This window comes from Oncorhynchus mykiss, chromosome 28, assembly GCF_013265735.2.
Source record: "Oncorhynchus mykiss isolate Arlee chromosome 28, USDA_OmykA_1.1, whole genome shotgun sequence".
NCBI classification, from domain to species: domain Eukaryota; kingdom Metazoa; phylum Chordata; class Actinopteri; order Salmoniformes; family Salmonidae; genus Oncorhynchus; species Oncorhynchus mykiss.
The window spans coordinates 40000895-40017433 of record NC_048592.1 but is presented as its reverse complement, the minus strand read 5'-3'; the positions used below and the strand labels follow the sequence as shown (position 1 = coordinate 40017433).

The 16539-nt window shown below is 43.4% G+C and overlaps 1 protein-coding gene across 2 annotated transcripts in view; it reads left to right on the top strand.

The window, feature by feature from the left end:
- Positions 1 to 16539, top strand: part of LOC110508256 (microtubule cross-linking factor 1-like) — a 129782-nt gene that overhangs the window by 85715 nt on the left and 27528 nt on the right. For both annotated transcript variants that reach the window (XM_036966544.1, XM_036966545.1), the window contains exons 9-13: positions 188 to 346; positions 8823 to 8990; positions 12921 to 13196; positions 13939 to 14295; positions 15881 to 15963. In XM_036966544.1, the coding sequence (XP_036822439.1) occupies positions 188 to 346; positions 8823 to 8990; positions 12921 to 13196; positions 13939 to 14295; positions 15881 to 15963 (1043 nt within the window). The remainder of the gene's footprint in view (positions 1 to 187; positions 347 to 8822; positions 8991 to 12920; positions 13197 to 13938; positions 14296 to 15880; positions 15964 to 16539) is intronic.

Below are 16539 nucleotides of genomic sequence, written 5' to 3'. Positions count from 1 at the left end.
TTTAATAACCTTGTTATTCCGTGTCTGTAGTTGTGTTTAATAACCTTGTTATTCCGTGTCTGTAGTTGTGTTTAATAACCTTGTTATTCCGTGTTTGTAGTTGTGTATAATAACCTTGTTATTCCGTGTCTGTAGTTGTGTTTAATAACCTTGTTATTCCGTGTCCTGTCTGTCCCACCATGAGAAGATGGAGGGTATTCCAGAGCTGATCTTGGAGCACGGAGAGGGAGAGACGGAGAGAGAGGACAGGGACAGGTCGTTTACCCAGCTACCTCAGGTAGACGGCCCCGAGCCTGACCCCACAACCCAACTCCCCTCCCCTGAACGCCTGCAGCACCAGACACAGGTAGGGCACAACGGATTTCCCCTCTGTTGATACACTCAAAGGTTAAAGTGCACTTTGGATGAGCACAAAGTCTGTTCAAGTACAGTGGAGTTCAACGATCCAAATAATACTATTTCCTGTCTCTGCGCACAGTATCTGAACGTTGCCTTCCCAGCTACGGTACTAAAGGCACGTTGGCCAGTGAAGAGACATGCAATCATTTTTGCAGGAGGCGGTTTCTCTCGCCGAGTGGAAACTTGATTCCTGTAGCCGTTCATGTTATCTGTTTCCATCTGTTATGTTTTGACCTTTCGGTTACTAGTCCAACGCTCTAACCACTAGGCTACCCTGTTAGTTTTTTGACTAGCTACAGTCACCATTTATATTATAGTACTACTTCAGCACGGCTCATTATGGGAAATACAAAAAAATACAAGGAGGCGAACATAGTAACTATTTGGCTATAACGTGTTATTTCCTCAGGCTAGATATAAACCCGCTTGATGAGCTCACCGTGTGTCGGAGTAGAATAGAGTTCATGTGAATTATGATCGTTCCTGATTTAGATGCGTGCATTCTACTTGCTCGCTGAACGGTGAAGAATGACCAATGTCTCACGGTCAAAGAGAAATTAAGCTATCACTCATCAGCCATACTGTGTGTGTGCGTGTGTGTGTGTGTGCGTGCGTGCGTGCGTGTGTGTGGAGCAGAGCAGTAGTAACCTAGGCTATGTCATGTTTCATTAACACAATCTAAAGTGCTCTACTCTGTCTACTGTTGTGATTTCTTCAACTAGAAGTGGTTTCTGTAGACTGATCTGAAATTTCATTAGGAATAAGTGTGTGTGTGTGTGTGTGTGTGTGTGTGTGTGTGTGTGCGTGCGTGCGTGCGTGCGTGCGTGCGTAGACTGATCTGAAAATGGAGCTGCTTTAAACCACAAACCGTCCTTCACAAACAGTTCCCAAAGCCCTGTTGGCATTTAGCTCAAGGATGAACACATCACACTCTGCTGAGGACGCAATTTGTAATGTACACACCACAGTATAACCTGGTACATGTCCTACAACACACCACAGTATAACCTGGTACATGTCCTACAACACACCACAGTATAACCTGGTACATGTCCTACAACACACCACAGTATAACCTGGTACATGTCCTACAACACACCACAGTATATCCTGGTACATCCTGGTACATGTCCTACAACACACCACAGTATATCCTGGTACATCTCCTACAACACACCACAGTATATCCTGGTACATGTCCTACAACACACCACAGTATATCCTGGTACATGTCCTACAACACACCACAGTATATCCTGGTACATGTCCTACAACACACCACAGTATATCCTGGTACATGTCCTACAACACACCACAGTATATCCTGGTACATGTCCTACAACACACCACAGTAGAACCTGGTACATGTCCTACAACACACCACAGTATAACCTGGTACATGTCCTACAACACACCACAGTATATCCTGGTACATGTCCTACAACACACCACAGTATAACCTGGTACATGTCCTACAACACACCACAGTATAACCTGGTACATGTCCTACAACACACCACAGTATAACCTGGTACATGTCCTATAACACACCACAGTATATCCTGGTACATGTCCTACAACACACCACAGTATAACCTGGTACATGTCCTATAACACACCACAGTATATCCTGGTACATGTCCTATAACACACCACAGTATAACCTGGTACATGTCCTACAACACACCACAGTATAACCTGGTACATGTCCTACAACACACCACAGTATAACCTGGTACATCCTGGTACATGTCCTATAACACACCACAGTATAACCTGGTACATACTGGTGCATGTCCTACAACACACCACAGTATATCCTGGTACATGTCCTACAACACACCACAGTATAACCTGGTACATGTCCTACAACACACCACAGTATAACCTGGTACATGTCCTACAACACACCACAGTATAACCTGGTACATGTCCTACAACACACCACAGTATATCCTGGTACATGTCCTACAACACACCACAGTATAACCTGGTACATGTCCTACAACACACCACAGTATAACCTGGTACATGTCCTACAACACACCACAGTATAACCTGGTACATGTCCTACAACACACCACAGTATATCCTGGTACATCCTGGTACATGTCCTACAACACACCACAGTATAACCTGGTACATGTCCTACAACACACCACAGTATATCCTGGTACATGTCCTACAACACACCACAGTATATCCTGGTACATGTCCTACAACACACCACAGTATAACCTGGTACATGTCCTACAACACACCACAGTATATCCTGGTACATCCTGGTACATGTCCTACAACACACCACAGTATATCCTGGTACATGTCCTACAACACACCACAGTATAACCTGGTACATGTCCTACAACACACCACAGTACATCCTGGTACATGTCCTACAACACACCACAGTATAACCTGGTACATCCTGGTACATGTCCTGCAACACACCACAGTATAACCTGGTACATGTCCTACAACACACCACAGTATAACCTGGTACATGTCCTACAACACACCACAGTATAACCTGGTACATGTCCTACAACACACCACAGTATAACCCGGTACATGTCCTACAACACACCACAGTACATCCTGGTACATGTCCTACAACACACCACAGTATAACCTGGTACATGTCCTACAACACACCACAGTATAACCTGGTACATGTCCTACAACACACCACAGTATATCCTGGTACATCCTGGTACATGTCCTACAACACACCACAGTATAACCTGGTACATGTCCTACAACACACCACAGTATATCCTGGTACATCCTGGTACATGTCCTATAACACACCACAGTATATCCTATGTGTTGTTGTGTATTGGTAGATATTACTGCACTGTTGGAGCTAGGAACACAAGCATTTCACTACAACCCACAATAACATCTGATAAATATGTGTATGTGACCAATAACATCTGATAAATATGGACCAATAACATCTGATAAATATGGACCAATAACATCTGATAAATATGGACAAATAACATCTGATAAATATGTGTCTGTGACCAATAACATCTGTTAAATATGGACCAATAACATCTGATAAATATGGACCAATAACATCTGATAAATATGTGTCTGTGACCAATAACATCTGTTAAATATGGACCAATAACATCTGTTAAATATGGACCAATAACATCTGATAAATATGGACCAATAACATCTGTTAAATATGGACCAATAACATCTGATAAATATGGACCAATAACATCTGTTAAATATGGACCAATAACATCTGATAAATATGGACCAATAACATCTGATAAATATGGACCAATAACATCTGTTAAATATGGACCAATAACATCTGATAAATATGGACCAATAACATCTGTTAAATATGGACCAATAACATCTGATAAATATGGACCAATAACATCTGTTAAATATGGACCAATAACATCTGATAAATATGGACCAATAACATCTGTTAAATATGGACCAATAACATCTGATAAATATGGACCAATAACATCTGTTAAATATGGACCAATAACATCTGATAAACATGGACCAATAACATCTGTTAAATATGGACCAATAACATCTGATAAATATGTGTCTGTGACCAATAACATCTGTTAAATATGGACCAATAACATCTGATAAACATGTGTCTGTGACCAATAACATCTGATAAATATGGACCAATAACATCTGTTAAATATGGACCAATAACATCTGATAAATATGGACCAATAACATCTGATAAACATGTGTCTGTGACCAATAACATCTGTTAAATATGGACCAATAACATCTGATAAATATGGACCAATAACATCTGATAAACATGTGTCTGTGACCAATAACATCTGTTAAATATGGACCAATAACATCTGTTAAATATGGACCAATAACATTTGTTAAATATGGACCAATAACATCTGATAAACATGGACCAATAACATCTGATAAATATGGACCAATAACATCTGATAAACATGTGTCTGTGACCAATAACATCTGATAAATATGGACCAATAACATCTGATAAATATGTGTCTGTGACCAATAACATCTGATAAACATGGATCAATAACATCTGATAAACATGGACCAATAACATCTGATAAACATGTGTCTGTAACCAATAACATCTGATAAACATGTGTCTGTGATCAATAACATCTGATAAACATGTGTCTGTGATCAATAACATCTGATAAACATGTGTCTGTGATCAATAACATCTGATAAATATGGACCAATAACATCTGATAAATATGTGTCTGTAACCAATAACATCTGATAAACATGTGTCTGTGATCAATAACATCTGATAAATATGGACCAATAACATCTGTTAAATATGGACCAATAACATCTGATAAATATGGACCAATAACATCTGATAAATATGGACCAATAACATCTGATAAATATGGACCAATAACATCTGTTAAATATGGACCAATAACATCTGTTAAATATGTGTCTGTGACCAATAACATCTGATAAACATGTGTCTGTGACCAATAACATCTGTTAAATATGGACCAATAACATCTGATAAATATGGACCAATAACATCTGATAAACATGTGTCTGTGACCAATAACATCTGTTAAATATGGACCAATAACATCTGATAAATATGGACCAATAACATCTGATAAATATGTGTCTGTGACCAATAACATCTGTTAAATATGGACCAATAACATCTGATAAATATGGACCAATAACATCTGTTAAATATGGACCAATAACATCTGATAAATATGGACCAATAACATCTGTTAAATATGGACCAATAACATCTGATAAATATGGACCAATAACATCTGATAAACATGTGTCTGTGACCAATAACATCTGATAAATATGGACCAATAACATCTGTTAAATATGGACCAATAACATCTGTTAAATATGGACCAATAACATCTGATAAATATGGACCAATAACATCTGATAAACATGTGTCTGTGACCAATAACATCTGTTAAATATGGACCAATAACATCTGATAAACATGGACCAATAACATCTGATAAATATGGACCAATAACATCTGTTAAATATGGATCAATAACATCTGATAAATATGGACCAATAACATCTGATAAATATGGACCAATAACATCTGATAAACATGTGTCTGTGACCAATAACATCTGTTAAATATGGACCAATAACATCTGTTAAATATGTGTCTGTAACCAATAACATCTGATAAATATGGACCAATAACATCTGATAAATATGGACCAATAACATCTGATAAATATGGACCAATAACATCTGTTAAATATGGACCAATAACATCTGTTAAATATGTGTCTGTGACCAATAACATCTGATAAATATGGACCAATAACATCTGATAAATATGGACCAATAACATCTGATAAACATGTGTCTGTGACCAATAACATCTGTTAAATATGGACCAATAACATCTGATAAATATGGACCAATAACATCTGATAAACATGTGTCTGTGACCAATAACATCTGTTAAATATGGACCAATAACATCTGATAAATATGGACCAATAACATCTGTTAAATATGGACCAATAACATCTGATAAATATGGACCAATAACATCTGATAAATATGGACCAATAACATCTGATAAACATGTACATGTGACCAATAACATCTGATTTGATTCATAATAAGCTGGTCTTCAATACATCTAAAACTAAAAGCATTGTATTTGGTTCACAACCTCTAAGATCTAAACCTCAACTGGGGAAGAAGTTGAATTCCTAGGAGTAACACTGGATGGTCAATTATCATGAATCAAGTCCTATTGACAAAGTTGTTGTGAAGATGGGGGAGAGGTATGTCTGTTTTTAAAATATGTTCTGCGTTTTTTGACACAAAGATCATCTGTACTAGTTGTTCAGACTCTGGCCTTGACCCATCTTGATTACTGTCTGGTAATGTGGTCAGGTGCAGTAATGAAAGACCTAACAACGCTGCAGCTGGCTCAGAGCAGAGCGGCACACCTCGCCCTTTAACTACACACACAGAACTGACATCAACGACATGCCAGTCTTTCCTGGTTGAGGGTTGACGAGAGATCAATTGCTTCTCTTCTAGTTTTTATGAGAAATATTACTGTGATTTAAAATTCCCGATCTGCTTAATCAATATAGTTCATACATCCATACAACATACCCTAACAAGACCACCAGAGGTCTCTTCACAAGTTCCCCAAAGGTCCAAAAGGAATTCACGGCAACTCACGGTATTATACAGAGGCATGATCGCATGGATCTCCCTTTCATCTCCAATTTGCTCAAGCAAACAGAAAAATTACCTTTCAAAAAACAACAACATCTCATGGAACGGCGGGACTGTGAGGGGAACACACATTATTTTGTTGTGTTGTGGTATTGTTTGTATATGGTTGGACTTTTAATGTGCGTGATCCTTGTCTATCAGTGTATCAGTGTATTGTTATTTGTCATGCTCTTTTGTGTGTGTCTTCCCCCAGGAAGAGTAGCTGCTGCTAATGGGGATCCCGATTAAACAAATAAATAAACAAACCACAGCAGAGATAAACAACAAACTCAGCAGCAAAAAAAAATAAATGTCCTCTCACTGTCAACTGCGTTTTATTTTTCAGCAAACAGTAAATATTTGTATGAACATAAGATTCAACAACTGAGACATAAACTGAACAAGTTCCACAGACATGTGACTAACAGAAATGGAATAATGTGTCCCTGAAGAAAGGGGGGGTCAAAATCAAAAGTAACAGTCAGTATCTGGTGTGGCCACCAGCTGCATTAAGTACTGCAGTGCATCTCCTCATGGACTGCACCAGATTTGCCAGTTCTTGCTGTGAGATGTTACCCCACTCTTCCACCAAGTCACCTGCAAGTTCCCGGACATTTCTGGGGGGAATGGCCTAGGCCTAACCCTCCGATCCAACGGGTCTCAGACGTGCTCAATGGGATAGAGATCTGGGCTCTTTGCTGGCCATGGATGAACACTGACATTCCTGTCTTGCAGGAAATCACGCACAGAACAAGCAGTATGGCTGGTGGCGCTGTCATACTGGAGGGTCATGTCAGGATGAGCCTGCAGGAAGGGTACCACATGAGGGAGGAGGATGTCTTCCCTGTAACGCACAGCGTTGAGATTGCCTGCAATGACAACAAGCTCAGTCCGATGACGCTGTGACACACCGCCCCAGACCATGATGGACCCTCCACCGCCCAAATCAATCCCGCTCCAGAGTACAGGCCTCGGTGTAATGCTCATTCCTTCAACGATAAACGCGAATTCGACCATCACCCCTGGTGAGACAAAACCGCGACTCGTCAGTGAAGAGCACTTTTTGACAGTCCTGTCTGGTCCAGCGACGGTGGGTTTGTGCCCATAGGTGAAGTTGTTGCCGGTGATGTCTGGTGAGGACCTGCCTTACAACAGGCCTACAATCCCTCAGTCCAGCCTCTCTCAGCCTATTGTGGACAGTCTGAGCACTGATGGAGGGATTGTGCGTTCCTGGTGTAACTCGGGCAGCTGTTGTTGCCATCCTTTACCTGTCCCACAGTGTGATGTTCGGATGTACCAATGCTGTGCAGGTGTTGCTACACGTGGTCTGCCACTGCAAGGATGATCAGCTGTCTGTCCTGTCTCCCTGTAGAGCTTCTTATCCTGGCCACATCTGCAGTCCTCATGCCTCCTTGCAGCATGCCTAAGGCACGTTCACGCAGATGAGCAGGGACCCTGGGCGTCTTTCTTTTGGTGTTTTTCAGAGTCAGTAGAAAGGCCTCTTTAGTGTCCTAAGTTTTCATAACTGTGACCTTAATTGCCTACCGTCTGTAAGCTGTTAGTGTCTTAACGACCGTTCCACAGGTGCATGTTCATTAATTGTTTATGGTTCATTGAACAAGCATGGGAAACAGTGTTTAAACCCTTTACAATGAAGATCTGTGAAGTTATTTGGATTTTTACAAATTATCTTTGAAAGACAGGGTCCTGAAAAAGGGACGTTTCATTTTTTGCTGGGTTTAGTATGTGGCGTGGAGTTATAGTTTGTGTAGATGAACTTGGAAATGAAAAGCATGACTTGTGTTTGAAACAGCTGACATTATTAGGTATATAGAAAGGACTCTGATATCTTGAATAAATCCAGTTTCATTCTCTCTCTTTCACCTCCTCACCTCGCTACCTCTCCCTCACCTCCCCTCCTCCTCACCTCGCTACCGCTCCCTCACCTCCCCTCCTTCTCCTCCTCCTCACCCCTTTCCTCGACCCCTTCTTCACCTCCTCACCTCTCCCTCACCTCCCCTCCTCCTCCTCCTCCTCCTCCTCCTCCTCCTCCTCCTCACCTCGCTACCTCTCCCTCACCTCCCCTCCTCCTCCTCCTCCTCACCCCTTTCCTCGACCCCTCCCTCACCTCCTCCTCCCCCGCTCCTCCTCTCCAGGTGGGGGAGAACCGTAGGGTGCTCCATGCGGTGCGCTCCCTGTTAGAGGAGTTCAGATCAGAGTTGAGGGAGGAGGAGAACAGGAGGTGCCAGCTGCAGCAGAACTATGCCAATGACAAGGCTTCCTGGGAGGTCAAATGGGCAGAGATGAAGTGTCACGTTGCTCAGGTAACTCTAATCCAGACACGCACGCACACACACACACACACACACACACACACACACACACACACACACACACACACACACACAGAGAGAGAGAGAGAGAGCTACGCCAACAACAAGGCATCCTAGAAGGTCAAATAGGCTGAGATAAAGTGTCACGTTGCTCAAGTAACTTACTCAAGATGTCTGCCTTAGAGAGATTATAGATACAGCATCACTGGGATGTAGATGTCTGCCTTAAAGAGATTATAGAGACAGCATCACTGGGGTGTAGATGTCTGCCTTAAATAGACAGCATCACTGGGATGCAGATGTCTGCCTTAAAGAGATTATAGAGACAGCATCACTGGGATGCAGATGTCTGCCTTAAATAGACAGCATCACTGGGATGCAGATGTCTGCCTTAAAGAGATTATAGAGACAGCATCACCGGGATGTAGATGTCTGCCTTAAATAGACAGCATCACTGGGATGCAGATGTCTGCCTTAAAGAGATTATAGAGACAGCATCACTGGGATGTAGATGTCTGCCTTAAATAGACAGCATCACTGGGATGCAGATGTCTGCCTTAAATAGACAGCATCACTGGGATGTAGATGTCTGCCTTACAGAAATTAGAGAGACAGCATCACTGGGATGTAGATGTCTGCCTTAAATAGACAGCATCACTGGGATGCAGATGTCTGCCTTAAAGAGATTATAGAGACAGCATCACTGGGATGTAGATGTCTGCCTTAAAGAGACAGCACCACTAGGATGTAGATGTCTGCCTTAAATAGACAGCATCACTGGGATGTAGATGTCTGCCTTACAGAAATTAGAGAGACAGCATCACTGGGATGTAGATGTCTGCCTTAAAGAGACAGCATCACTGGGATGGAGATGTCTGCCTTAAAGAGATTATAGAGACAGCATCACTGGGATGCAGATGTCTGCCTTAAAGAGATTATAGAGACAGCATCACTGGGATGTAGATGTCTGCCTTAGAGACAGCATCACTGGGATGTAGATATCTGCCTTAAAGAGATTAGAGAGACAGCATCACTGGGATGTAGATGTCTGCCTTACAGAGATTAGAGAGACAGCATCACTGGGATGTAGATGTCTGCCTTAAAGAGATTAGAGAGACAGCATCACTGGGATGTAGATGTCTGCCTTACAGAGATTAGAGAGACAGCATCACTGGGATGCAGATGTCTGCCTTAAAGAGATTATAGAGACAGCATCACTGGGATGTAGATGTCTGCCTGAAAGAGACAGCATCACTGGGATGTAGATGTCTGCCTTAAAGAGACAGCATCACTGGGATGTAGATGTCTGCCTTAAAGAGATTATAGATACAGCATCACTGGGATGCAGATGTCTGCCTGAAAGAGACAGCATCACTGGGATGTAGATGTCTGCCTGAAAGAGACAGCATTACTGGGATGCAGATGTCTGCCTGAAAGAGACAGCATCACTGGGATGCAGATATCTGCCTTAAAGAGGCAGCATCACTGGGATGCAGATATCTGCCTTAAAGAGGCAGCATCACTGGGATGCAGATATCTGCCTTAAAGGATGGATCTCACAGTAAGTATATGGATAATACGTTAATGTAGGCCTGAAGGTCTCTTGGCTCCTGAGAAGTGAAAGGCTGGTGATGCAGTGTGATGTGGCTCAGGTACACAGATGGTGCTGTCTGCAGTCAAAGGGCCTGAATATGTGTCCTACCTTCCTCTCGTTCTTGAGGTTATTAATGAGCAAACACAGTTACAGATAACGCTGGTCACCTTTTAAAGAGACCGCAGCGCTGACACAGGTCTAACTATTGTAACACTTGTGAGGTTCGTCTTGGCTCAGGACAGTCGTTTTTGTCTGAGAATAACCAACTGTGTCTGTTCGTAATCCGTTTTTTTTTTTTTTTGTGTTTGAGCTCCAACATTTCGAGCCAAAACCCAGTGAGCCAAATTATAAATCAAATTATAACCACAAATGATACATCTCTTTATTGCATATCCATTCAATGATAAAACATGTTGTTCATAGCAGTTTTGCATATTATTTCCTATGACAATGAGAATGTTTGATATTCCTCTACAGAACACCGACTGGCTGTTTCTTCCTCTGGTTCCTTATATCAATATATATTATTATAATTATATTATTTATTATATATATATATATATATATCAATTATATCAACTTCTTATAAAACAATGTGGAGGTTTTCTGTAGTTCGTTTTCACTGCAGTTTTACAATACAGGCTGCTGAAAATATATATATCGTAGATATCTGTTCACAACACAAATAACTTCCATCTAATAACAAATATTTATCAAACTATCAACCTGATTGTAGTCTGGCCATCTGGCAGACTGATTGTAGTCAGGCCATCTGGCCATCTGACAGACTGATTGTAGTCTGGCCATCTGGCCATCTGACAGACTGATTGTAGGCAGGCCATCTGACAGACTGATTGTAGTCAGGCCATCTGGCCATCTGACAGACTGATTATAGTCAGGTCATCTGACAGACTGATTGTAGTCAGGCCATCTGACAGACTGATTGTAGTCAGGCCATCTGGCCATCTGACAGACTGATTATAGTCAGGTCATCTGACAGACTGATTGTAGTCAGGCCATCTGACCATCTGACAGACTGATTGTAGTCAGGCCATCTGGCCATCTGACAGACTGATTGTAGTCAGGCCATCTGACAGACTGATTGTAGTCAGGCCATCTGGCCATCTGACAGACTGATTGTAGTCAGGTCATTTGACAGACTGATTGTAGTCAGGCCATCTGGCCATCTGACAGACTGATTGTAGTCAGGCCATCTGACAGACTGATTGTAGTCAGGTCATCTGACAGACTGATTGTAGTCAGGTCATCTGACAGACTGATTGTAGGCAGGCCATCTGACCATCTGACAGACTGATTGTAGTCAGGTCATTTGACAGACTGATTGTAGTCAGGTCATCTGACAGACTGATTGTAGGCAGGCCATCTGACCATCTGACAGACTGATTATAGTCAGGTCATCTGACAGACTGATTGTAGTCAGGCCATCTGACCATCTGACAGACTGATTGTAGTCAGGTAATCTGACCATCTGACAGACTGATTGTAGTCAGGTCATCTGACCATCTGACAGACTGATTGTAGTCAGGTCATCTGACCATCTGACAGACTGATTGTAATCAGGTCATTTGACAGACTGATTGTAGTCAGGTCATCTGACAGACTGATTGTAGGCAGGCCATCTGACCATCTGACAGACTGATTGTAGGCAGGCCATCTGACCATCTGACAGACTGATTATAGTCAGGTCATCTGACAGACTGATTGTAGTCAGGCCATCTGACCATCTGACAGACTGATTGTAGTCAGGTCATCTGACCATCTGACAGACTGATTGTAGTCAGGTCACCTGACAGACTGATTGTAGTCAGGTCATCTGACCATCTGACAGACTGATTGTAGTCAGGTCATCTGACCATCTGACAGACTGATTGTAGTCAGGTCATCTGACAGACTGATTGTAGTCAGGCCATCTGACCATCTGACAGACTGATTGTAGTCAGGTCATCTGACCATCTGACAGACTGATTGTAGTCAGGTCATCTGACCATCTGACAGACTGATTGTAGTCAGGTCACCTGACAGACTGATTGTAGTCAGGTCATCTGACCATCTGACAGACTGATTGTAGTCAGGTCATCTGACCATCTGACAGACTGATTGTAGTCAGGTCATCTGACCATCTGACAGACTGATTGTAGTCAGGTCATCTGATAGACGGATTGTAGTCAGGTCACCTGACAGACTGAGTTTCTCCTGGTCAGCTCACACGGTCAGTAGAAGGACTCATCCTCATACTTCACCACATTGTTATGGATTGGTCTTCAACTGTATTAATCTATTGCCTGTCTGTTTATGTGTTCAACCAGCTGGAAGAGGAGAGACGAGAAGAGAAAGGAGAGGTGAGAGGAGAGACGCAGGTAGGAGGAGGAGGAGGAGATCCAGACTGGGCCTTTAAACAGGAGCGAGAGGAGCACCGTTGCCTCCTGGCAGAGAGCCACAGCACCTCCCTGGACCTCCACTGGAAGCTGCAGCATGGAGAGAAGAGGTGGGGGAGGGAGAGGAGAGGCCTACTGGAACGCTTCGACCAGGAGAGACAAGAGTGGGACAGCAACATGAGAAACATGCACCACGAGATGGAGAGGGTGAGGAGGGGGAGAGAGGAGGTGAAGGGAGAGAGGAGGAGGAGGGAGGGAGGGAGGGAGGGAGGGAGGGAGGGAGGGAGGGAGGGAGGGAGGGAGAGGCCTACTGGAACGCTTCGACCAGGAGAGACAAGTGGGACAGCAACAGGAGGTGAAGGGAGAAAGGAGGGAGAGGAGGGGACGGGAGGTAGGGAGAGAGGAGTGAGAGGAGGGGGAGGGGGAGAGAGGAGGTGAACGGAGAGAGGAGGGAGAGGAGAGGAGGTAGGGGGAGAGTAGTGAGAGGAGGAGGGGACGGAGGGACAGAGGAGAGAGATGGGGGAGGGGGAGAGAGGGAGGGAGGTGGAGGGGAGAGGAGGGAGATGAGGGGAAGGGGGAGATGAGGGGAGAGAGTGAGGGCAAGGGGGAGAGAGGAAGGAGAGAAGAGGGAGAGAGAAGAAAGGAATAGAAGTTAATATTCACACCATTATATGTCTGAGAAGTTTTGAAATGCATAAGATACACAGTTAATAATGATGAAATCCTTGTGTTAGTTTAATTGATATCTCTGAAGAGGAAGGAACAATGTCTCACAGTGTTATGCTTATGGCATTATAATATGATCACTGAAAATTATGACCATGTACATTTTGTTCTTATTTCCCTCTCCCTGTCCTCCTCTCTCTCTTCCCATTCCCTCTCCTCCCTCCTTCCTTTCCTCTCTTCCCTTTCTCTCTCTCTCCCTCTCCTCTCTATCCTCCCCCCACAGCTACAGAGAGAGCTTAAAGTACGAAGGGGCAGCGAGGGCTCACCAACTGACATCAAAGAAGGGGAGAGAGCAGGAGGACACAGGGGTGTCTTTTCCCCCCAGGAGAGCCCATGCAAGGCCCCTCGCTCCCCAAGGTCACCACGCTTTCCTCGCTCTGCCATCCCAGGCCCTGTTTCCCTCCCCACCCGCTCCCACTCGGACTCAGAGGCCCATGAAGAGCAGGGGGCTGTAGTGAGGTTCAGAGGCGCAACGGAGAACCTTTTCCTGGACGCTCTGACACTGGACCCCCTGGGTGGCCTGAGGGGCCCACCTCCCTGCAGACTGGACTCTGACAAGAGGTTCCCCTGTTTGAACCAGGTGAGACATGTTAGAACTAATTCTCTATGTAGTATGGGGAGGTGGACAGGGCTCTGGTCTATAGTAGTGTACTATATAGGGAATAGGGCTCTGGTCTATAGTAGTGCACTATATAGGGAATAGGGCTCTGGTCTATAGTAGTGTACTATATAGGGAATAGGGCTCTGGTCTATAGTAGTGCACTATATAGGGAATAGGGCTCTGGTCTATAGTAGTGCACTATATAGGGAATAGGGCTCTGGTCTATAGTAGTGCACTATATAGGGAATAGGGTCTATAGTAGTGCACTATATATAGGGAATAGGGTCTATAGTAGTGCACTATATAGGGAATAGGGCTCTGGTCTATAGTAGTGCACTATATAGGGAATAGGGCTCTGGTCTATAATAGTGCACTATATAGGGAATAGGGCTCTGGTCTATAGTAGTGCACTATATAGGGAATAGGGCTCTGGTCTATAGCAGTGCACTATATAGGGAATAGGGCTCTGGTCTATAGTAGTGCACTATATAGGGAATAGGGTCTATAGTAGTGCACTATATAGGGAATAGGGCTCTGGTCTATAGTAGTGCACTATATAGGGAATAGGGCTCTGGTCTATAGTAGTGCACTATATAGGGAATAGGGCTCTGGTCTATAGTAGTGTACTATATAGGGAATAGGGCTCTGGTCTATATTAGTGCACTATATAGGGAATAGGGTCTAAAGTAGTGCACTATATAGGGAATAGGGTCTATAGTAGTGCACTATATAGGGAATAGGGCTCTGGTCTATAGTAGTGCACTATATAGGGAATAGGGTCTAAAGTAGTGCACTATATAGGGAATAGGGTCTATAGTAGTGCAAGATATAGGGAATAGGGCTCTGGTCTATAGTAGTGCACTCTATAGGGAATAGGGTCTATAGTAGTGCACTCTATAGGGAATAGGGTCTATAGTAGTGCACTATATAGGGAATAGGGTCTAAAGTAGTGCACTCTATAGGGAATAGGGTCTATAGTAGTGCACTATATAGGGAATAGGGTCTATAGTAGTGCACTATATAGGGAATAGGGTGCCATTTGGGACATAGTCCAGGACTGTATAAAAGTCACAGTTAACCCCTAAAGTGTTTTCAGACCTCAAAGAGTGGTCTTTTTCAATACTGGTCCAGTGCAGGGTTTTGTACCAGCCAACACCAACACTTCTCTTTGTGTGTGTGTGTGTGTGTATGTGTGTGTGTGTGTGTGTGTGTGTCTGTTTGTGTGTGTGTGTGTGTGTGTCTGTTTGTGTGTGTGTGTGTGTCTGTTTGTGTGTGTGTGCGTGTCTGTTTGTGTGTGTGTGTGAGTCTGTTTGTGTGTGTGTGAGTCTGTTTGTGTGTGTGTGTGTGTGTGTGTGTGTGTGTGTGTGTGTGCGTGTGTGTGAGTCTGTTTGTGTGTGTGTGTGTGTGTGTGTGTGTGTGAGTCTGTTTGTGTGTGTGTGTGTGTGTATGTGTGTGTGTGTGTGTGTGTGTGTGTGTGTGTGTGTGTGTGTGTGTGTGTGTGTGTGTGTGTGTGTGTGTGTGTGTGTGTGTGTGTGTGTGTGTGTGTGTGTGTGTGAGATTTCAGGCTCTGAATGAGATCCCAGACAGAGAGGGCCCCTCGAAGTACCAGGAGGAGGAGGAGGAGATGGGTTTTGGCAGCCTGCTCAGGTAACAACCTTATTGTTACTGTGACAACCTGTCCTTGTTGTTACTGTGACAACCTGTCCTTGTTGTTACTGTGACAACCTGTCTTTGTTGTTACTGTGACAACCTGTCTTTGTTGTTACTGTGACAACCTGTCCTTGTTGTTATTGTGACAACCTGTCCTTGTTGTTACTGTGACAACCTGTCCTTGTTGTTACTGTGACAACCTGTCCTTGTTGTTACTGTGACAACCTGTCCTTGTTGTTACTGTGACAACCTGGCCTTGTTGTTACTGTGACAACCTGTCCTTGTTGTTACTGTGACAACCTGTCCTTGTTGTTACTGTGACAACCTGTCCTTGTTGTTACTGTGACAACCTGTCCTTGTTGTTACTGTGACAACCTGTCCTTGTTGTTACTGTGACAACCTGTCCTTGTTGTTACTGTGACAACCTGTCCTTGTTGTTACTGTGACAACCTGACCTTGTTGTTACTGTGACAACCTGTCCTTGTTGTTACTGTGACAACCTGTCCTTGTTGTTACTGTGACAACCTGTCCTTGTTGTTACTGTGACAACCTGTCCTTGTTGTTACTGTGACA